Source organism: Panthera leo, chromosome D3 (assembly GCF_018350215.1).
Source record: "Panthera leo isolate Ple1 chromosome D3, P.leo_Ple1_pat1.1, whole genome shotgun sequence".
Classification (NCBI taxonomy): Eukaryota; Metazoa; Chordata; class Mammalia; order Carnivora; family Felidae; genus Panthera; species Panthera leo.
In genome coordinates this window covers 11,113,894-11,137,186 of record NC_056690.1, presented here as the reverse complement: position 1 = coordinate 11,137,186, position 23,293 = coordinate 11,113,894, and the positions used below count along the sequence as shown (strand labels likewise).

The window sequence follows — 23,293 nt, the reverse complement described above, 5'->3', positions numbered from 1 at the left end:
TCTGACAGGCCCTCAGATGGTATGACGAGGCCGGCACTCTTTTTAGGCCCATTCTGCACTTAAGGAGGCTGAGGCCCGGAGAAGCCAAATTACCTGCCCAAGATCACTCAGATCCTATGCAACCCACTTGGCTTCCACACCCTGATCGTTCACTCCCCACTCACGACCCCGCGTCGCTTTGACGCAGTGGCAGGTTGCCCAGGGCGAGCAGGGGCCCAGATGAGGTGGGAGGGCGTTAGAGATGGCCTTGCACCCCGGGATGAGCTTCCGCTCCCACCCCTGGCCCGTCTTCAGGGCTAGCAACTGCTCCAGGCCTGTGGGCGAGGCTCTTGGGGCGTGTACTGGAAAGTCTCACATAAGACCTTTGGGCCATCCGGGGTCTTTCCACATCTGGAAGGGGACAGTAGAGACCGGATGGGGTGAGGAGCTGGCCTCACCCTTCTCAGGGTTCCTCTCGCCAGTCCCTGATAGCCCCCGCGTCTCTCAGACGACGGGCAGGAGAGACCCAAGGGCGGGTGTGCTGACCGGGTGTCCACAGCCATCTTGAGAGGAAGATGGCTATGCTCCGAATCACCCAGGGGAGACCGCCTTCCCCCTTTTCATCTCTGCCTCATCCACCCCAACTCCTTGAATCTCTCACCTGCCAAGAACATCAGCTCTTGGAGGGAGGGTGAGGGGGTTAGCGTAGGCCAGCGGCTGCCCACACCCCAGATAACTCGAACCTTCTCCCCTAATCGTCTAGGCCAGCTCTGACGTCCGCTCGGAAGAAACAAGTGCCCAGAAAGCAGACGACCTCGAAGATCCTGGTGCGCAACATCCCCTTCCAGGCCGATAGCCGGGAGATCCGAGAGCTCTTCAGGTGAGCAGCGCTCCTTCTGTCCACCGGTTGGCATGTGGTGGGGGGAGCCTGCTGGAGCCTTGGCAGGTGGCCTTCGGGTCCTTGATGGCTCCACCGTAGGCCGGCCCAGTGGTCTTTCAAAGGTCATCTTTTGGCCGCCTTTGATTTATCTCTCTTGAACTCATGCGCCGTGAGCACTATGCAGAGAAAACTCGAGAAACAGCCAGGCCTCCTCCCCCAGAGGGGAGACAGAAAAAGAGGGCGGCTGGTGTTCTCTGTCCCCACCCGCAGCAGGATGGGGCGGGGGCCCTGGTGGCCGAGGCTCAGCATCTGTCTGAAACTCTTCCGGCCAAGTCATTCCTCTGGGTTTAGCCAGCGGCTCTCCACCCCCGGTGGTGTTTTCGAGTCACCCGGTGACTTTTATAAACATACCTTTGCTCAGGCCCCGCCCCCGTGGAGTTGGATTCTGTTGGTCGGGGGTGGGGCCCAGACATTGGTGTTTTGATCAAAGCTTCACTGGGGATTCTACTGTCCAGCCAGAGTTGGGCACCACTGTCTACATTGCTGTCTACGGAGAGAGACTGTTTTGAAACACGGATGAATCCCGTGAATAAATAGTGCGGTCCAGCAACAGATGCCAGCATAGGGTCAGAAACGCTAGGCACTGGGACCCGGAAGGACAGGCGGCGGGCGAGGTACTGACAGCAGGAAGGCCAGTGGTGATGCTGTGCAGGAAGGCAGATTGAATCAGACCAGTTTCCCTATGTTTTGAAAGAAAAACCGGCATGCCAGAGTAAGATGGCAACTAATTTACTTTCTAAAATACAAACAGTGCAGGACAAAGTCTGGCTGTGGCCAGATGGAGCCCAAGGGCCACCACTTTGCAACAACCCCTGTGCTAACGCGTTACACCGCTCGGCCTTGCAGATTAGTTAGGTACCACCTAGAAGCAAGCCCTGGATCCAACATCTTTACGAACGGGCGTAACAGGAAGACGTTTAAAGCCAAGACCCTCCCCGGGTGTGGGGTGCTGGGTGGCCCAGGGAGAGACAGTCTCGCCCGCGGAGTGTGACGGCAGGTGGACCAGACCACCGGGGGCTCCCGGGCCTGCAGGACCCGGAGAGCTGTGTCCCTGTTTCAATTATCAGTTGGCATCTTACTGGTTAGATCACCTTACTGAAGTCAACTGTGGATGCAAAATATAAATCCCATATTTGGGGGACTAGACAGAAGTACCTTTGTGGGATTCTACCTCTTCGCCCTCTCACCCGATTTAAAGAGCAGGGAACCATTTACGGGATTTGCTTCAAAACTCCTTCTCACCTCCGCCCTCCTCCTCACCTCCGTTCTAAATTGTACGCTGAACGTGCTGGTCGTTAACAGACGTGGTTTGGCTGGCTCTGGTGCGGACGCCGTTTTCGGAGGAGTGGGGTCTTAGCTGTGATCCCAGGTCCCCTGCGTGGCAGTAACAGCCTGGTGAGGTGGGGTCACGACCTGGGGGGGACGGTTTCCATTTCCCTGCACCCAGGGAGAGGAGTACGCATCCTCAGCCTCGCATGCTGGCTCGTTCTAACGGGCTCCTGCTTGTGAAAGAGAGTCCGATTTAAGACCTGCCAGATCAAAAACAGCATTGCCGCAGACAGCACGTGTTGATCAGGAAATAGCATCCCGCCGAAATGACAGTTCCACTTGGTGCCGCAGCCTGTTTGGGGTGACACTTACCCAGGGAAACAAAAGATCCGCTCGGAGAGGGAAGAGCGCTTTGTTTGATCTCTCGTTTTATATTTATTTTGCGGAGACAGGGAATTAGCGTCCACGGAACGTAATTATGCGCGGTGTCTCTTCCCCCTGCCATTGTTCCGATGGTAGCTTTCGCCAGCCCTTGGAAACGGAAAGCCACCGCGGAGGGCTCACCTTGCTTTGTTGTGCTCTGGGGCTGGGGGGGTCGAGGCCGTTCCCGGTGGCGGGCGGCAGGGGGCGCTGTGAGCCTTCTCAGGGGGGACTCCGCTCGTCCTGGAAACCACAGACCCGATTTCAGACAAAGCCAGCGGCCGGCAAAGGTCAGAGCCAGGGGAGGCTTTCGGGCTTTAGGGGAACCAGTCTGGTCCATTTTGCAGGCGGGTTTTGCAGGCTTGTCCTGCCAGGTGCGATCAAGAATCCCAGCTCGCTCCAATGGGGCCCTCGCCGTGTGTTGGGCCCCAGCTGCGCGTCTGCCCCGTGCAGTGTCTCCTTTAAGCTGCGTAGCCGCCGTGTGGAGGAGGGAGGCTGTTACCTGTTTTGCACCCGGAAGGATGCTGGAGACCTGGGCAGATGAAGCATCCTGCTCAGAACCTGCAGCTGAGCCAGGACTGGGATTTCAGCAGTCTGACCCAGAGCCGTGGCTCAGAACCGCTGCTCTCTGCAGCCTGTCGTCCTCCTCCCGGGTCCAGAAGGACACTGCCCCCTAGATCACGTCAGTGGCACCATTGTCCCGCAAATGTGTCGTTCGCACCAGCCACGGGCCTAGGTGTCGGGCCGGTAGCTGTTTCAGGGAGATGGGCCCCTCCCCCCGAGGAGTTCACTGGGGAGGACCAGGGAGCAAAGCGATGGTGGCAGTTGGACAGTGATGCTCCTGTGGCACGCGGGAGTGAGCGTAGGGCCGCGGGAAAGCACGGTCATGTTCTCAAGCGCACCTGCTGGGGGGCGGCAGCTCGCCCACTCTCCCCGGCCTCCCGGGGCCCTGCACGTGACCCCGGGGCAGCACCTGCCCGCGCCCTTCCTGGGGGCCCCCAGCCGTGCAGGGGGGTCCCCCCCCCCCACACCACCCCGCAGCCCCTTGAATCCAGTACCCTGAGGCACTGCGGATCCGTATCCCTATGGGATCATCATCTGGGACGGTTCGCGGCTGGCCCTTCAGAAAAGTCAGAGTGGACACAGCAGTGTCCTCCCTGCCACCTTTTTGGGCCTCCGCTTCCCCTGGCACCAGGTGACAGCAGCCCTGCCGGTAGCATTTGGGGTAATTTATGACGACGCTACAGCAAGAACGTGTTTGTTACCGTGAAGTATCGTTTCCGAGCCCGACCTCTGTGCCAGGCTCTGCGTTATCACAGGTCCGTTTCCCACAACGGCCCCGCGGAGTGGTGTTGCCTCCGTTTCCCAGGGAGGAAATGGGCTCCCTTCCCCTTTGCTGAGATTTCGAAGGGTGGTGTGAACGCATTCATTCATTCATTGATTCATGCGTTCTTAACTGAGCTGGGAGCACCAGCCATTAAACTCAGGGCCCACCCAGATCTAGTATGACCTCCCCTTACCTTGATCACATCTGCAAAGACCCGATTTCCAATAAGATCCTATCCACAAGCTCTGGCAGACATGAATTTGGGGGGCACGTTTCTCCCAGTACAGGGTGTCTTAGGGTGGTCAGGAGAGCCTTCTCCGAGGAGGGGACCTTCTCGTGGGGACCTGTGGCTATGAAGGGGTGAGCTGCATGTAGACGTAGGGGCGGCAGGGGCCGTGCCCCCAGTGGGAATGAGCTTGGCCCTGGAGGGGAACGGGCAGGGTGAGCAGAGGGACGATGCCGAGATGAGAAGAGTGGACGGGGCACGATCTTGTGGGCCATGATGAGGGCTGTGGATGGTCGTTCAACTTGTTACTCAAGTGTGACCAGCGGCCAGCTCACGAAACAGGACAAGAGCGTGCCCGGTGCCCCCTTCCAGTCACCGCCCCACCCACTCGCTGCCCACCACTGTCCTGACTTCTAAAAACATATATTTGTGCTGCCTGTTTTTGGTTTTTTGTGTAAATGGCATCATCACGTATACACTTTTGGCGTCGGCCCTGTCTGCTCAACATCTTTCATTGTGAGATCCTTCTGTGTTTTAATGTTACCATGATTTGTCCATCCTCAGTGTTCTATGGTATTCCATTGTGTGAATATGTTGAAATACGCTTATCCATTTTCCTGATGAGCACTTGGGTAGTGTTCAGGCTTTTGGCTGTTTCCAATAAAGAACGCTTCCGCGAGCATCCTGGCATATGGCTCTGGTGACCCCGTGCACACGTTCCTGTAGGGTGTCCGTGCGGGAGTAGAATTGCTGGGTCACGGGATGTGCACGTTTCAGCTCTAGTAAATCTCTCTATCGGGTTTCCAAAGAAACTGTCCGCTTGCATAAACTGTCAGTTTGAACGATCCAGTTGCCCCGGGTCCTTGCCAACACTTGGTAGCGTCTTTCTCTCTTAGCCATTCTGGTGGGTGTATAATGGCATCATTGTATCGTGGTTTTAATTTGTACTTCCTTGGTAGCTAAGGAAGTCGGATGTTTTGTCATGTGCTTGTGAGCATGTGGTCTACTCTTGTGGAATGCCTGTTCAAGTCTTCTGCCCATTTTTCTAAAAATCGGGTTGTCTCATTTTTTTTTTTTATGTTTCTAATTACTTCTTACATAACTTTTTGAATTTTGGTTTCAAGTCCTGGGGTGGGTATATGGTTGCCAGCCCCTCAGTCTCCCGTTCTGTGGGTTCCTTAATGGTGTCCTTTGATGAGCAGAGGGCTCTTAATTTTAACGTTGTCCGCCATTTTCTACCTTCGTGGTTAGAACCTTTCACGTCCTACTAGCAAACCCTCCCTCCTCCAGGCTCGTGAAGATAGTCTCCTGTTTTCTTCCAAAAGCTTTGACCTTTCCCATTTAGGTACGGAGTCCAGCAGGAATCGGTTTTTGCATATGGCGTGAGGTAGAGATCGAGGTACGTTCCCTAAGTCGGTTGGCCCAACATCATTTATGGTGAAATCCATTCTTTCCCCTCTGCTGTGCAGTATTGACTTTGCCATAAATCAGATGACCGTGCACGTGAGGGTCTGCTTCTGGACTCTCTCATCCGCTCCTCCGGTCTATTTGTCTATCCCGTGTGCCAATACGCCCCCTCTTAATTACTGTGGCTTTGTGAGTAAGAGCTTGATATCTGGTGTCTTTGTTCTTCCCCGATTGCCTTGACTGTTCCCGGCCCTTTGCACTTCAGGCCTTTGTGTCTGAATAATAAATAAAGAATATTCCACCGCCCCGAGAGCCGGGGGGGGGGGGGGGGGGGAGTGGTCGGTGACTTACACTTGTAAAAAGAGCTTGAGAAAAGAGGGTCAGAGCCGGTGTGAGGGGCCAGAGGTGATCGTGGTTTGGACCTGACGTGGGCAGTGGAAGCAGGCGGGGGTGCGTGTGCAAACTCCCGCTGTGGCTTAGTGCGGACGGTGATGGAGACAGGAGTGGAGGACAGCTCCTCGAGGCATCGAGGGTCCTAAGCGACTGGCGGATCACGGGCCGCGTCTGGGGGAGGGGCAGGGCAGCATGAAGGAGGCGTCAGCCCCACTCCCCGCGCCTCCCTTTGCTCGCCCGTGATGGGTCGCACGTAACACTGGCCACGGTGGTGGTGCCAGGGCCACGCTTCTCAGTTGACCCGTGCAAGCACATGTGCGGGCTTGGGGGCTTCCGGTGAGCACTCCCTTCGGGAACAGCTCTGATTCCCCCGCGGATGTCAGCCGCAGCACCGACGTTGCTGCATCGACATTTCCTTACTGGCACTTTCTGTGCCGTGGGAGGGAGGCACTGGTGACGATCCCCCCCCCCCCCCCCAGCCGTTTGCACAGCTCCTTACAGAGGGCGCTGCCAGGGCCTGAAGTGCTCCAGTGCTCACGATTTCGCTCGTTCCTCCCCCGACGAGCCCCGGGAGCCAAAGCTGAGGCGCACGAGGCAGATGGCTGCCCGGCCATAAAACCCCGAGCAAGTCGCAGAGTCGGATTCACACTCCCCGTTCCTCCCTTTCTGTGCAGCCTCTCCCACTACAAGTTCCAGGGACAGAGATGCGCCTTCTTAACCCTTTCCTGTACCCATTTGGCACGCGTGTTAAGTTCTTTCGGTACGCCGGTCTTCGGCCGTCATCGCCGTGAGATTCCCCGCGTCTGCTATGCTCATTAGGGCCAGTGTGCAAATACTTGGCCTGGGCTTTCCGGGAGCCGGGCCGGCTCCTGCCCTCAGGATCGCTGCGTTCAGAAAGATGATGCCAGCTACTAGGTGGGGACTAAAAACTGCCAAGGAATCCATCCTTCCTCCAAGAGAGTGTCCCAAAGACAGATGTAGGAGTCCTTGCCGAAGATCTTTTTATTTAGAAAGAAGTTCTGGGGTTCCCAGTGGACCCCAGGGTTCGTGTTAGCCAGCTGTGGGGAACAGAGCTCGACAGAGTCACCTGGCCCAAGTCCCGGGTGTCCCAGGTGTCCCACACTCCGTGGCCTGGCCACCTCTTGAACCCAGCTTCCGACGTGGGCCAGCTTGCTTTCGGAGGGGGCATGGGCAAGGCTCTATCCTGTTAGATAGGCCGGCCAGCCTACACAGGCGTGCCCAGGAGGGGACTGCTGATAACCCCCAGCAGATGTTCCCAGGGATCGGACTTGTGCTCAGAGTAGTAACGAGTAAATATATATACACACCCATCAGAACATCTAGACGAGGTTGTGGAGAAACCGGACCATTCCCGCAGTGCTGGCGGGAACATGAAATTGTACAGCCACGCGGGGAGAGTATGGGCACTTTTTTCCGAACTAAACACGCACTTCCCATGCGACCCAGCAGTGACACCTCTGTGCACGTGCGCCAGAGAAATGGGAACTGAGGCGCACGTAAAACCCTGCACACGTGCCCATCCACTGATGAGTGGACAACCCATATGCAGCCTGGGGGGTGTTACCGTCCGCCCACACCATGGCTGGACCTTGAAAACCTTGTGCTCGAGAGAAGAAGCCGGTCCCCAGAGACCACGCATGGCATAATTTCGTCTAAGTGAAATGTGCAGAGGAGATAAATAGAGAGAGAAAGAAAGTAGATGAGTGGGTCACTTAGGGTTAGGGACAGGGGTTGGAGAGTGATAGCTCAAGGATCGGGGGCTTCTTTCTAAGCCAGTGAAAATTTTCTCCATTATGGTGGTGATTTCACAACTCTGAGAATATGCTAGAAACCATTGAATAGTTGGATTGCCTGGTATGTGAATCGTATCTCAATAAAGCTACTACAGAAGGAGGGGAGGAAAGAGGAGGGAGGGAGGAAGAAACCCGCATACAGATGCACACAGCACTTCATTCATTATATCCAAAACCCAGAAACCACCCGACCGCCCTTCAGCAGGCAAATGGTTAAATGAACCGTGGTTCATCTGAACCACAGAATACTACGGAGCGAGAGAAAGGGGTAAATTATCAGTGTCCCCAGCAGCCTGGGTGAAAGAAATCTCTGGAGCATTATGCCGGGAGGGAAAAGCACATCTCCAAAGGGTATATATGCTGCGGGATTCCATTTATACGACATTCTTAAAACAACAAGATTAGAGAGATGGGACCATTAATTGGGGATTAGGTAGACGGAGAGAGAGAGAGGGCGGCTATGTCTGTAAAAAGGAAGCACAGGGGGTCCCCTTGCGATGAACATTCTGTATCTTGACCGGTCACGAGCCTGCAAGTGGTCAGATTGCATAGAACTAAATACACACACTGAAATGAGTGTGTGTGAAACTGCAGGGATCTGAATAACGTCCGTGACTGTATTACTGTTGTTTCTGCTTGTGCTGTTGTACTGTTAGGAGATGTTACCACTGGGGGAGACTGGGTGAAGGGTAGTATATAGGATCTCCCTGATTATTTCTTAGAACCGCCTACAAGTCTATAATGATCTCAAAATAAAAAGTTTTCTCAAGGGCACCTGGGTGGCTTGGCCAATTAAGGGTCCGACTTCAGCTCAGGTCATGATCTCACCGTCTGTGAGTTTGTGCACCATGTCGGGCTCTCTGCTGTCAGAACACAGCCAGCTTCAGATCCTGTGTCCTCCTCTCTCTTCCCGCCTCCACACGTGCACATATGCTGTCCCTCTCTCAAAAATAAACATTTAAAAAAAAGGTTTTTTCATTTCTTTTTTCTTAACTTTTTTTTTTTGAGACAGAGAGAGACAGAGCATGAACGGGGGAGGGTCAGAGAAAGAGGGAGACACAGATCTGAAACAGGCTCCAGGCTCCAAGCTGTCAGCACAGAGCCCGACGCGGGGCTTGAACTCATGGACCGTGAGATCATGACCTGAGCTGAAGTCGGACGCTTAACCGACTGAGCCACCCAGGTGCCCCCCCAAAAAAGTTTTTTTAAAACAACAAATACCCTTATCCATAAAGGATTATAGCAAGGCCACACCCTGCCGTAGTGAGTTGCCCATCCCCGGGGGCAATCAAGTGAAGACTAAGGCAACTCTCTGTTACGGATGCTATAAAAGGGATTTCTGATGAAGCGGCCAGGCCCACTCCCTTCAAGACACTTCGACCCCGAATGTTGTCAGCATGAGCGTCCCTGGGGGTCAGAGAAAGGAGAATCCTCTGGCCTTTGGGTCAGCTGCAGGTAGTCTGATCCTTTGGTCAGAAGGGAATCAACACTCAACAGACACACAGCAGCCAGGTGAGGGGGCGTGGGAATGAGGAAGAGAAATTGCCCCATTTTTATAAGCTGTGTGAACGGTGTATATACTTTATCACTGAAATGTAGGCTAATTGAACCCAAGAAAATGAAGAGATTGGCCTCGTAGGTGTATTTGACCTCCAGGGATCTACTTCTGTTTAGCAGATTCGTGCATGAACCTGGTGCTATAGAGACCGCAAAAAAATATTAAGCGTCCATTGTTTGCAGTGTGAGAAAACCGCAGTTCTGGGTTTCTACCCCATTATCAGAGAGCTGAGATACCAGCACATAACTTCCTTAGGCTCTTGTCGATTCTCCATCCCTCCAGACACTGGGTCTGGCAGGCTGGGCACAAAGCCACGTTTCTCAGAGCATGCCCTTCCCCATTTAAGATCCCCAGGAGCACAGCCCCAAGGCACTTGACGGGGACGTGCGCTGGGTGATACTGTCTTCATTCGAGACGCCCGCTCTGCAGAAAATCTGTTTCAGACCCTCTGCATCCCCTCTTTTAATTACCCTGCTCTCTGCCTACCAGTCTGTCCACCGGGGGATGGTCAGAGGCTGTGAAAGTTACTGCTGCTCAGACCAGGATGAAGCAGCACTCGCTCGGCTGAGATAGTCTGGTTACCCGAGTTCTTTCTCGTGTTGTCCTTGTGCCGTGGCCATCAGAAGTCAGCTGTCAGCTTGGAAAGGAGCCAGTGTGATTTTCCAAGTAAGCAGAACACTGGCCAGCGAGTCAGGAGACCTGATTTCTGGCCCTGCTCTGCCTTGCACCCTTGAGATCACCTTGGGGCGGTGGAGCGACTTCCCAGAGTCTCCTCTGTTGAGTGAATCAGCGAAGGGGTCGGGCGAGGCAGCCCGGGGAAGGCAGCTTCCTCCTTGCAAGCTGACACAGCCCCATGGGCCATGGCTGCCTGGAGCCCTGTACTAGAAGACTGGGAAGCTGGCTGGGCTCCATGGGAAATGGCGTTGTAATTGATTAGTGATGTCTGCCCCGGCCCGTGGGCACAGCGACTGCGATAGGTCCGCAGCCCCAGGTATCTCACCTAAGAGCGTGGCATTGATCGCCTGTCACTGGAGCTTTTACGTTTCCATCGGCTAGACTGGCCGGACGAGCGGTCCCAGACCAGGGGCTGGGGGGAAGCTCACTTACTTTTCCTCTTTCACAAAAATAGTAATAGACTGGGAGTCGAGAAGGGCTTCTCTTTTCATTGTTGTCGTTTTCTTCCTTCGCAATTCCGGGGATCTGGTCTTCCGTGGCCGCTGACGTATTCGTTCCCTCCGCGCCCAGCCCGATTCCGATTCCGGAATAGGTGACAAAGGCCCAGACGGTGGAACGGGGCACCCTGGGGAGAAGGCGCCGGCCCCTGGGGTGGGGGAGGGTGGCATTGTGCGCCCTGATTCCTTCCCGGCAGCCTGCTCTAGTCCTGCTTTCACACCTCCTCTCTCCCCATTCAGTGCCTTTTCAGTTACAAGGTCCCTGCGCTTTGTCTGGGCTTGTCGGAGAGCCGGCGGGCCGTGGGCTCATTGTTGCAACTGATAATTGTGCTCTGTGTCTCCAGCATCCTGGGTGCTGAAAGGCGGGAGCCCCGGGATATCTCGGGGAGCTCCTGAGCAGGAGCAGCCCCCGCCTGCTCACGTGACTCTTCCCGAGAGAAAGGGAAAAGGGAGGTCTCGACGCACTGGTTTTTAGTTAAGAGATACCTCGGCGGCTTAGCAAATATTTACTGAGCGCCTCTAATGAGGCAGGGGCTGTGCCAGGTGCATGCTGGGTTACAGAAACAGACGTGAACTCCAGGACAGAGAGGGACTGTCTCAGTTTAGGGGGAAGGGGATACACGCTCACATCACTAAAAGCCTCACGGCAGGGGCACCTGGGTGGCTCAGTCGGTTAAGCGTCCGACTTCAGCTCAGGTCACGATCCCGCGGTCCGTGAGTTCGAGCCCCGCGTCGGGCTCTGGGCTGATGGCCCAGAGCCTGGAGCCTGCTTCCAATTGTGTGTCTCCCTCTCTCTCTCTGCCCCTCCCCCGTTCATGCTCTGTCTCTCTCTGTCTCAAAAATAAATAAACGTTAAAAAAATTTAAAACAAAAAAAAAAGCCTCACGGCAGAGGCCAGGTCTCACACGCTGTTGGTCTGGTGACGAAGTCTCTAGGACTCAGTGCCTGTCTCTGGAGGGTGGCGAGGTCACCGACGGTGTGTGGTTGGCCGTGAGGACGAGGTCAGCGGTATCGGTAAAGCACTTGGCTTCTCTGTGGCCCAGGCGCGGCTCTGCCGTGTGGCGTCCAGAGATTCGGGAACACCCGGTCCCTCGCCTGAGAGCCAGGGGGCTGGGCTCTCACCTCCGGCCCTGCTTCCTCGCTTCGAGCTCTTAGGGAAGTTCCTTCGTCTCCCCAAGGCCACCCTGGAGCGAGGGGGGCTCAGCTACGAGATGGTCTCCGAAAGGGTTTTCCGCCTAAAGGAACAGTCCGTGAAATGACAGGCCGTGACGGTGTTTCTCGACACTGTCCCACTTCCCGAGTAACGGATGAAGAGCCCTCTTGAAGAAAAATACAGTTCCTGCGGCCCTTCCCCCACAGGGGTGCGGGTGATGCGAAGGTTTCTGTCCTTCGTTAAGTTAGCCGCGTGCAAACGCCAAACTCAGAATAAACCGACAACTTAGGCCCGTGGTGCTCTTAGGACTATAAGGCCAACACCCGTTTTCAAATTAAATACAAGCAAAATTTAAAATCAATAGCATTCAAATCAACAACATTATTGTAGCGTGATGGATGATGTTGTTTCGCGGCAACTGAATTCAGAACGTGGGTTTTAATATCCGAAGGATGTAGCCTCGGGTCCAGATCTATAACGCGTCTTGGTACTTTTACGTCAGCAGTGCTAATGCCGAGGGCGCCTGTTTGCCTCGGGAAGTGCGGGCCGAACAGGAGGACCGACCCACAGGCTTTGTTTGCCGGTTCAGCGTAATCCGACCTCCGGCTCGTCTAAACTCAGCCAGTCACCAAATGCTGCCTTTAGCGCGGTGTCGCTCAGTGGTTCGGCAAAGCCGTCATGATCACTTAAAAAATAAAAGTTGGCACTGCAGCGTCCTTGAAATCATCAGTGAGCGGGCAAGGGGAACAGCAAAGCGTTTCATTGTTCACCCGGGGGCCAATCGAGCGCCTGTTGCAAGCTGGAATGCGGTAAGACAGGTTCCACATGGTACGGGGGTCCACGGGGGTCCACCGTCACCCTGGGACCACCGTCACCCTGGGACCATACAGGCTGCTCCAGCCCGGGTCCCTTGAGATCAGTGCGCCCGTACCCCCGGGGGCCGAGTCTCTCCAAGCCCTGTTCTAACACACGACGTACGCATGTGTGTATCTTGAAAATTAGGTTGTCTAAATACACCCCCCAATTTTTTTAATTCCCCCCCAAAGTAGTTAAGCCTCCCCACACCCCTGCCTCTGCCCTCGGTACACACATACACATCTGCACGTATTTATTTCGAGACACTTGTTCTATCAAGTAGGCTCTTACGCGGGCACAAATTTTCAGTCCGCAGTACCTGCTGGGTCCACATAAGACCTCTAGACATTTTTCCCTGCCAAGCCTACCTGCGGTTGAAATACCCACTGCCCGTTTTTATGCAGTCTACACTGCTGGAGCTGATCGTTTTACTGCTTGGTTACCAGGGTTCAGTGAAGCTTCTGGAGTTCTTTAGTATATCCTGCTTGTCTCAATTTGCCAGGGAAAGGATGTGGGCAGAGGCCCTTTAAGGCGATCATAGAAGTGAAATCAAGAGGCTATTCAGTGGAGGGGCTGTTACACCTGGAGGCTTTGTGTCCAATCTAACACCAGCAGCAGGCTTCATGATTTCGAGCGTCAGCATTGTAGTCTGCGGGAGTGGCACTCTGCAGAATTGTGTGGTACGCAACCTGTGCAACTGAACGTGGCAGCCCTGGTTGTCCAACAGATCTAGATCAGCGTGTAAACATTGGTTCCTCCATTGCCAGCTAAGAGACTTGGCTAAATCATTTCAATACCCTGAATCTCAGTATCTGCATCTGTCAAATGGGGACCGTAGTACGTATGTGTCAGGGTTATTGGGAAGATAGAATGAGATAATGAAAGTAAAGCAGTTAGCCGGGTATCCTGGTTCCCAGAGTGTGCGCCGAGGCACCTTGGGGTGCCGCAGCGAGCTCACGCGTGCACTGTGGACTGAGCTTTGGGAAAACTACGGCGACTGCTGTCCGAGATGCTGCCACCTGCTACAGTTCGGCCGTCTTTGTCAGGTTGGGCTGTGGACTTGTTAGAGCCGGACTGTTGGGCACCTATTTCTTTATGGCCTACAGATGCCACGGAAACCTAACCGGAGGCACCAAGGGGCACTGTGCATGAACCAAGGAAGTTTGGGAACCGGCGGCCTAGCATTGGGTGCCAGTGTCCACACTCCACAAGCTCTGGGGGTGGTTTTGTTACAATATAGCCAGCAGGGCCGCCGTGGGCCTCAGGATTCCACGCGGCTTCGACTCCCACGTTTCACCGCGGGGCCTGGCGTTGGTGTCCAGGCTTATCAGGCTGTTCTCCTGCCTCCCCTCTCTCCGTCTCTGCTCACTTATAAAATACATTTCAGAACATCGATTTCCCAGCTCAGATTTTGGAAGAACCCCAGGCTGCCTGCAGTCATCTCGAAGGGGCGTCGTGAAGCGTCCAAAACGTAAAAGTCTTAGAAGGAAATTAACTTGCTTGCACGTCACGTCCGTGCCTCACAGCGTTCCTGGCAAGGTCCAACGCCCTCGATCTGGACCCAGGAGTCGGGGGTGGGGGCGGGGAGGCCTCCTCCCAGTCAGGGGGCAGACCCTGGCTGTGGGGCCTGATTTGCACAGAACGAGGCCTTGGCCTTGACTGCCCTGAGCCTTTGAAGCGTACGCGGCCTCCAGCCGAGCGATCCCCCACTACTCCCAAGCCCTCTCAGGAGGCTCCGCACCCTGCGTCCTGGGGCCGCTGCATCTGGAGAAGCCCGCTGTCCCTGCACCTCCCTACGCCTCCCTGCACCTCCCTACGCCTCCCTGCACCAGGGCAAAGCACACAGCCCATGTGCGAACCCAGGGCCCAGGGTTTCTCGGTGTGGTTACAGTGCGTTCGTTTTCATTCCCCGCCTCCTCCCAGCCCCCTCTGGCCATCAGGTGAATTGGGGTGCTCTTCAGCCTGCAAATATTAGGCTTTGCAAGAATGCCGACATGGGGCCAACTGTGACCCACAGACACCGTGCTTTTACTTAGTTTGGCCTCATAGTGACTATTCACCCGTTATTGGTCTCCTGCCAGGTACCTAGTGTGTGCACGCACGCACACACACACACACACACACACACTCTCTCTCTCTCTCTCTCTCTTTCTCTGTCTCTATGTGTGTGTGTGTGTGTTATACACACACGTATATGTATTTCGTTTACGTGTGGTTTATACATACGTATGGTTTTCCGCTTTTAAAAAAATAAAATTTACTGACGCGACTGGCATAGCAATATGTTTTCCTTGTTGAGAGAAAATTCCCTTTCATCGACTGCCACCCCTGGTCAGTGCCCCCCATCCTCCCCGAAGATGAGACATTATCATTATCCTTTGGGTGACTCTCCTTCCAGAGCCTCTCCCTGCACGTCATACAGGCGAACCCGTAGACAACATAGGCAGTTGTGTTGCATCCATTTAGAGCAAAACGGTGCCACGTTTTATGTATCGTTGGTTTGTTGTTGTTTTTTTTTGTTTTTTTTTTTTTTCCCTAGTCTGAAAGGTGTCTTGGCCATCTTTCTGGTTTAGTCCATGTAGCTCTACGTGGTCCTTCTTTTTTTTTTTTTTTCAACGTTTTTATTTATTTTTGGGACAGAGAGAGACAGAGCACGAACGGGGGAGGGGCAGAGAGAGAGGGAGACACAGAATCGGAAACAGGCTCCAGGCTCCGAGCCATCAGCCCAGAGCCTGACGCGGGGCTCGAACTCACGGACCGCGAGATCGTGACCTGGCTGAAGTCGGACGCTTAACCGACTGCGCCACCCAGGCGCCCCTACGTGGTCCTTCTTAACGCCCGCCGTTATCTCTTCCCTCCACGGGAAACTTGCAGCCCATTGTACAGGTGAGGAAAACGGAATGCAGGAAGCAGGGAAAAAGCCATGCAAGCAGGCACGCGCAAAGCCGCTTCTGACCCCCAGCCCGGGCTGGATTTTCTCCCACTGGCGGCCCTGCCACTGTCTCCAGAGCTCCAGCAGCCTGCCCTGCCCTCCTTTACAGACTCACGTGTAGCTCAGCCTAACCGAACTGAGGGATGGGGCTTTCTGGCAGACCCACCATTCGGGTTAATGGAGAGTTACCATCGATACCATGGATGGCCAATTTCCAAGGAATTAGAATAGAATAAAATATACTTAACATTGGAACTCGGTGGAGTGTAATTGAATCTTTGACGATCCAGAAGGCGATTCAGGGCCTGCAGGGCCTCAGGCCATCATTACGAGTATCAGTCATCACTGCGCGCACTGGGCAGAAGCCTCGGTTAATGGGGCTTCCTGGCCGCTGGCCTAGGTGGCTCTCATTGTGCGCGGCGTCCCCTGTGACGGGCCTTGTCCTCTGGCCAGAAGAACGGAAGATACTTGTCCGGTATCAGGAAGCTCAGGGCCTTCTGTGGGCGCCTGGCTGTCTCAGCTGCGGCTGTGACATCGGCCCAGCAGGGGTGTCCCCCCCCCAGAGCCTGTGTGAGGCACTTTCGGCCGGAGCTCCGGCTCGGCTCGGCGGTCAGACCGCACCAGCTTTGAGTCCCAGCCCGGGCCCCCTCTCGGTAGAGGGAGCAGGCGACAGCGTCTTCCCTTTCCAGGAAAGCTGGAAGAAAGTGTCTTCCCTTTCCAGGAAGCTCTGATTTTGCCAAAGGAACTTCCAGGCCTCAGCAACTTGTCTAGGAATCTGTAAAGTTTCCTCGTATTTTGTCCTTTGTTTGCAACTCAGTTCCTCACCGACTTCAGCACGATCAAGACCTCAGTTCAATCAGTGCAGAAATTTAAGAAAAAATATCAGCGGGAAGGAAATTACATTACGACTCCCAGACCGAGGAGTACTTCAGTAAAGGGGCGCCGAACTTAAGTCTGAGCTCCCTAGCAGCCAGAGCAAGAAGGGGGAAAAGCAGGAGTGCCTGCTCATTCTGAATCTGCTACCCAGCGCCCTAAAGAGACAGCACTCTGCGGGAGGGTTCTTGGCAGGCTGAATGAAGCCTCCAGTTCTCACGCTAGAGAGAGCGTACTCGGTCAGCATTCCACTACCTAAAACTACAAGATTAACAGGGATCATTCTCCTGCAATGTGTTGTAGTCACACAGGGAAAAAATCATATCCCTTTGTTTTTGCACAGATATGGCCCTGTTGCACGGTAGAATGCAGAATTTACACGAAGTGTTACAGTAAGCACAAGACAACCGTGAGGTACACTCACTGAGTCTTTAGAACTGGGTATTTATTCTCGTCTGCTATTCGGGATAAGGTGCGTTGCTGGGAAATTTCTCGAAGCCGGGGCTTAGGTCCTAAGTTGGAGAGGATAGGAAAGTTGGGGTGGGGGGAGATGACGCCAGGTCGAGCAAAGAGGGAAGTGCCAGCTGCCAGTGCCACACTCCCCTCGGTGCGCTAGCCCGTGCTGCAAGTGTGTGGTATGTCCTTCTAGAACTTTCTGCAACAATGGTAATATGCCCAGGAGGATAGCCGCTGAGCTCTTGAAACGTGAGTTGTGCAACCGAGGAACCAAATTTCAGTTTTGTGTAATTTAACCTTAAATAGCAAAATAAGCAGTTTTTCCTTTTGGATTTTATGTATTTTTAAAAATTTTTTAATGTTTTTTTCTCTTGAGAGAGAGACAGAGACAGAGCATGAGTGGGGAAGGGGCAGAGAGAGAGAGAGAGAGAGACAGACAGAATCCAAAGCAGGCTCCAGGCTCTGAGCTGTCAGCACAGAGCCCAATGCGGGGTTTGAACCCACGAACCGTGAGTCATGACCTGAGCCAAAGTCGGGATCCCAGCTGACCGAGCCACCCAGGGGCGCCCCTCCTTTCAGTTTTACATAATAGTCACACACAGCAGCGGCTACCTCTTTGGACAGCGCGGTGTGAAAACGGTCATACCCTTTGATCGAGACTTTCCGTTTATAGAATTTAATCCTAAAGAAATAATTGTAAATTTCAGCCAATTTTCCACATGCAGGGGATCGCCCATGCAGGGTTGCTTATGACAGCAAAAAATTGGAAACCGTGTTAATAATCAATGGGTTTGATAAATCGCGGGTGGGTTCAATAAATCACGGGTGGAATACCAGAAAGACATCAAGAGTGTTCATCGAGAATGTCGCCGAGAGGGGGATTGTTTCTGACCCAGCAGTTAAGCGAAAGGAGCGAGCACAGACTAGCATAGCCTATGATTTCAGAGTAAACACACGTAGGAAAAAAAAAGACTGGAAGGAAAGGCACTAAAGTAACAGCCGTGTCCGTGAACTCCCTGGCACGCACCGTTTCCTCCTCTGTGTCACCGTGCGCCTCGCACGTCGTCTACACCGAGTGTGGAGATTGCTGAGGATTCAGAGGGACAGGTTATGTGTCCAGAAAGCTGCAGGGGAGGAGGGAGTGGAGGGTGGGGTTCCACGGAATATTCTGGGCCAGTCTCGGCCCAGCCCGCCCATAATACGCCTTCTGAATGGCTCAGCATTCTCTTCCCCTCTCTCTGTTCAGTATCGACTCCAAAACCGGCCCCTTGAAACAATCAAACTGCATTCAGTGAAACCTGGACAGTATGGCTTTGCTGGCCGTTTTGCCCAGCACTTTCTGTGATTTCCGAACTCTTCCGTATACAGAAGTCCTTTGAATCTTTGTGCTTTTAGCAAGTCAAAGTTTTACCCTTTTATCAATTCATTCTCAGGGGCGTCTGGGTGGCTCAGTCGGTTAAGCAGCTGACTTCAGGTCAGGTCGTGATGTCACGGTTTATGAGTTTGAGCCCCGTGCCAGGCTCTGTTCTGACGGCTCGGAGCCCGGAGCCTGCTTCGGATTCTGTGTCTCCCCCTCTCTCTGCCCCTCCCCTGCTCACGCTCTGTCTCCCTCTGTCTCTGTGCCTCTCCCCCACTTGTGCGTGCATGCGTGCACTCTCTCTCTCTCTCTGTCTCAAAAATAAATAAACTTAAAAAAATACTCTTTCCCGTTAGAAACGGTAACTTTGCTCTAGAGACGTTGGGAAATGGAGCAGAGGCAGGAGCGCACCGCCCACCTCCCCGCCACGCGGCACAGCAGCCCCTCTGGCGTGCGCCTCTGCGTCCTTTCATACGGCTGCGCAGGCAGGGCGGGTATGAATATCACCATTTCACAGATGAGGAGACAGCGGGTCAGGGAGGTTAAGTGCCTCGCCTGAGGTCTCGTAGCTGGTTAAGTGGCAGAACTGAGACCCGAGCCTGAGTTCCAGTCTGCCTCCTCTCCCTGGCTCCGTAGGTGAGGTTGGACGTAACCCCCAAATAGGCTTCTCACCTATTCATGGGATGCTGAGAGCCTCTTGTCCTTCCGAGTGTAGCACTTAAAAGCCTTCTACAATGGCTCAGCTCACAGAGTAAGTTACACCGGGGCTGATCCTTTCTTTATGGGAGTTTACAATTTAAAGTAGGCACGGGCGCCACAGACGGGGTTATTCAGGATGGGCATTGTCACACGCAAACGGAACAAGCTAAATGTTTACCCGACACACGGACAGAGGAATAAAGGCTTTCTGCAGGGAAATGAGGGGGAAGAAAGAGAGAGGCATGTGGAAGAGGCGTTAATCCCGGCAGCATGATTGCACTTCCCCGGGACAATTACACTCTGCCTACCTTGAATTCAAATAAAGTCCCTTTAACGGGTTGTTCGCAAAAGCGCTTTTTTTTTTTTTTTTTTTTTTTTCCCTCCACCCCTGCCTGAGTCATCACCTCAGCTTTTCTTACTCTTCTGGGCGTCTCAACCCAGAACAGTGTAGCAAAGAAAAGTCCGTGGGTTTTGAAGGGCCTCTAAACCTCCTGGAGAATGGTATGTGCTCTGGAATTTCCAGAGGCGTCCTCAGGTGGATGGGTGTCGCGGCCCCACCTGGACAGCCCCAGCCCCGCCCAGTGTTCTCAGACCGGAGATCCCGGGCAAGGTCCGACCCCGGCGACGGGGACAGAAGTCTCAGATCTGCCTGCCTCCGCTCCTTCGAGCCCCTCCAATCCCGGGGAACGTGGAGAAGTGCTGACCACACACACTTTGTACTCCCCGGGGCTTGTTTGTGCTTTTCTACACAAGTCGCGCTAATGTTGACTTCCCCGCGGGAGAAAACAGCCCAAGTTTTCGGGGAAGAGTGGGCTTGATGAATGCAAACCGAAAAGGAGCCCGGCAGCCGGGCTGTGGAGGACAGGAGGGGGCAGGGGATTGGTGCCACGTCTCTCGGGATGAGGCCATGGTTGCCTCTCTGTCTGGGGCTCCCGAGGCCGCCTCCCCAGACTGGTGGACAGATGCCCCCCACCCGACCCCACTCCGAGATGCCATCACCTCCAGCTGTACCTTGGAATGTGCAGCATCCCTTCCGGGGGAGGACTCGGGGCCCCTTCTGGAGCCCTGTGGGCCCCCCCGTAAGAAGGGCACGGGCACGGCGGTCCACACCCGGCAGGTGTGGTTTGCTGTTTTAACCCGTCCCTGTGCCGTGGCCAGAGCGTTGCTGCAGCCTCCCCGAGCGTTCCCCGCCACGCTGGGGTGGGAGAGAGTGGGGCGCGGCACGTCCCCACGCACGAAGAGTCGCTCATTTGTATCTCATTTTCGAGTCATTATCGAGCCGCCGGTGGTGAGGGTGTTTTGACAGCAGCTGTCAGTAAGGTGCAGGGGGTTGCCATCACCTCCGATCGGCTGAAGGCACCTATGACAGTGCTGGAATAATATTCAGCTCCCCCCCCCCCGCCCCACCCCCAGAGCAGGAGCCAAGGGAAGGCAAAGCAGACCGAGGAGGAACAGAGGACGGGAGAACGCCCCGGCCACTCCAGGCCCAGAGCCAGGCCCGGCTCAGCCCAGCGGCCCCGGAATCATTAGCATTTTTCTGACTCCCGCTAGGGAGGGCGGCCGTAAAAGACTCAGCGTGTGTCTCTTGTTTTATTTAATTTATTTTATTTGCGGTTTTGGGGCAGCGAAGGAGTGGGGGGCGGCGGGGGCGGGGAGGGTGCTGGTGAAAGCGAATCCATCCAAACAACCATTTAGGCTTGTCAGAGTTCATTTATTCGATTAGTGAGGTTACCACTCCCGGGCTCCCGGCTGCCGGCCCCGCAAGGCCAGGGCGAGGAGCTGGGGAGAGCGGCGCCCATCAGAGAACGGGGTGCTCTGATCAATTACGGTTTCTTCTCCCCGCCGCCCCCCCCCCCCCCCCCCCCCCCCGCCTTCTCTGCTTGACTGAAGTGCAGAGGGACGCCTGTGTTTTCCCTCCTTCCTTGAAGAGCCTTCTCGCTCCATAATATAAATTGTTCCACGTGTGTTCCTTTCCAAGCTCTGTGCACCCAGGCGGGGGGAAATAAATGCTTTGTATTCACTGCCTTTTACCCAAGCAGTTTTAAAATTCATTCTTTGCTTCTTTTTTTTAAATAAATAAAAAGAAAAAATGTCAGCAACACCAGAAAGCAGGTGTTTTGTGATCAGGAAGCAAGGCTACTTCTGCCTTAAATCGAGGACCCGTGGGGGCCGTCCCAGAGGCCTAGCGACTGCAGGAGAGTGGGATCTTCGTGTCCCAGACAAGGGAGACCGTGCATCATTCTTCTTTCCTGCCCAAAGGATTCCCAAGGCAACTCAGACCTCACGGGGGGCTCTCTCACTTCGGGGTTCAGCTGCTGCCATCAGGCGTGGGGGCTTTAATGACTTTCGTGCCACAGATATACACCCACCACGTTCCTACTGATTTCCCTCGCCTTTTGGTGCCAGGGAGACAAAAAGAGCCACGTTCTCTAGGGTCTGTTTATCTATAGCTTTGGGGTTCAGTCAGGGGCACTTGTGCCCATCCGGGGACATTTGGGAATGTCTGGAGTCATTGTTGGCTGTCACAACACGTGGTCTAGTGGGTGGGGGCAGGGATGCTGGTCGATATCCTAGACGGCACAGAACAGCCCCGACCACAGGGAATCACGCAGCACCCCCGCCCCCCGCCACCAGATGTCCATAGCGCTAAGGTCGAGGAACCCTGGACTGTAGGGAGGGGGACCTTGTTTGCAGAGGAAACGGCCGAGGAGCTGGGAGTACCCGCCCCAGTGCGCCTGAACAGGGGTGCTCTGGCATCGGGGGGGCACTGTCCTGTGCCCATGGGGTACTTCGCATGTGTGGCTCCCACCCAATAGAGGCCAGTCGCGGTCCCCATCATTGTGAAACCCCAAACCGGCTCCCACAGACTCCCAAAGGCCCCCCTGGGCACCAGTGCCCCCGGGGAACCACTGCCTCTGCCAGGAACGTAAAGGCACGTGAACGGTGAATGGCGGCGTTCTTCACGAACCGGCACCATCCACTGAGTCCGTGGCCGCTGGAATTCGCACCTAGAACATCAGGTTTAAGGCCAGACGAGGTTTGGGCTGAAATGTACATAGCAGTCGCGAAGCAATGTCAAATACCCTTTGAGTGGCGGGACGCTGGCTTCTTCGGGATCATAATGGGTGTTAGTTATGTCGTTAAATGGAGAGCTTATATAATGGTATTCCAAAGGGCGTGTTTTTACATATTTTTTTAGTGTTTATTTATTTTTGAGTGAGGAGGGAGGGAGAGAGAGAGAACAAGGGACGGAGGGGCGGGGGTGGGGGGGGCGGGGGAGCCACAGAATCCAAAGCAGGTTCCAGGCTCGGAACTGTCAGCACAGAGCCTGATGTGGGGCTCAAACCCACGAACCGCGAGATCGTGACCTGAGCGGAATTCGGACGCTTAACCTACCGCGTCACCCAGGCGACCCCCAAAGGGCATGTTTTTAAAGCATTGGGTTTTACAAAAAGGGGCTCGGGCATAGTGGCAAAGGCCCCTGACTCAGAATCCCAGTAGGGCAAATGTTCTGTGCCCACCTCTCGCCAGCTTGGTTTTGGATGACGGTGGTGGGGGGGGGGGGGGGGGGTGGGCGAGTCAAGGGAACCAACCACAGGCCATATCCATATCACCTTGGGGGGCTTTCAGAAAGACGGACGGAACCCCAGCCAATCAAATCAGGACCTCTGGGTGTGTTTAAACCCCCTCCCACCCCGCGGTGATCTGGATCACAGCCAGGGGCGAGAATGGTTGACAACCTTTTTCCGTAAAGGGCCAGACGGGAAGTATTTTCGCCTTTGTGGTCAGCTTGTCTCTGTCTCTGTGACTCCGTCCACCTTGTCCCTGTAGTTGGACAGCAGCTGTGGGCAGTAAGTAAACAAGGGGGCAGGGCTGGTGCAATAAATCTTTATTATGGACCCTGAAGTTGAAATTTCACAGCATTTTCTTATGCCATGAAATATTATTCTTTTGATTTTTTTTTTTTTTTCTTTCCAACCATTTAAAAACTGGGGCGGGGAGGGAGGGGAGGAGAAAAACGTTCTTAGTACACAGGCTGTACAAAATCTGGCGATGGGCCAGGCTTGGCTAGAGTTTGCCATTGCCGGGTGTAGAGGAACAGTGAACTCTTCCGATGCAGACTTTCTAGAGGTCGCTAAGGAAACAGGCTTGCTTCTCCACATCGAATGTGTTCTCCTGGCCTCCTTTGTCCTTGGGCATGATGGCAGGCTTCCCTGCCCTCACCATCAGTGCTGTCTTCAGCCGCACCGCGCTCCTGGCCCACTCAGCACCTTGACTTTGCTCTTCCTGTGCCCGGAACCCTGCTCCTTCACGGTGTTCATGATCGGCCTAGATGTCCCCTCCCCCTAACCCTAACCCTAACCCTAACCCTACATCCTAGAGTTTCCTGGGGCAAAACCGGGCAGGAAGTGTGGTTTTCCTTCTTTCGGCCCCAGGCCTTGCCCCTCTGTGTCTCGGGCTGG

At 54.6% G+C, this 23,293-nt stretch overlaps 1 protein-coding gene across 5 annotated transcripts in view; it reads left to right on the top strand.

Annotated features, from left to right (window-relative positions):
- Positions 1-23,293, top strand: part of RBM19 (RNA binding motif protein 19) — a 148,874-nt gene that overhangs the window by 48,204 nt on the left and 77,377 nt on the right. For all 5 annotated transcript variants that reach the window (XM_042909844.1, XM_042909840.1, XM_042909843.1 and 2 more), the window contains exon 21: positions 743-859. In XM_042909844.1, the coding sequence (XP_042765778.1) occupies positions 743-859 (117 nt within the window). The remainder of the gene's footprint in view (positions 1-742; positions 860-23,293) is intronic.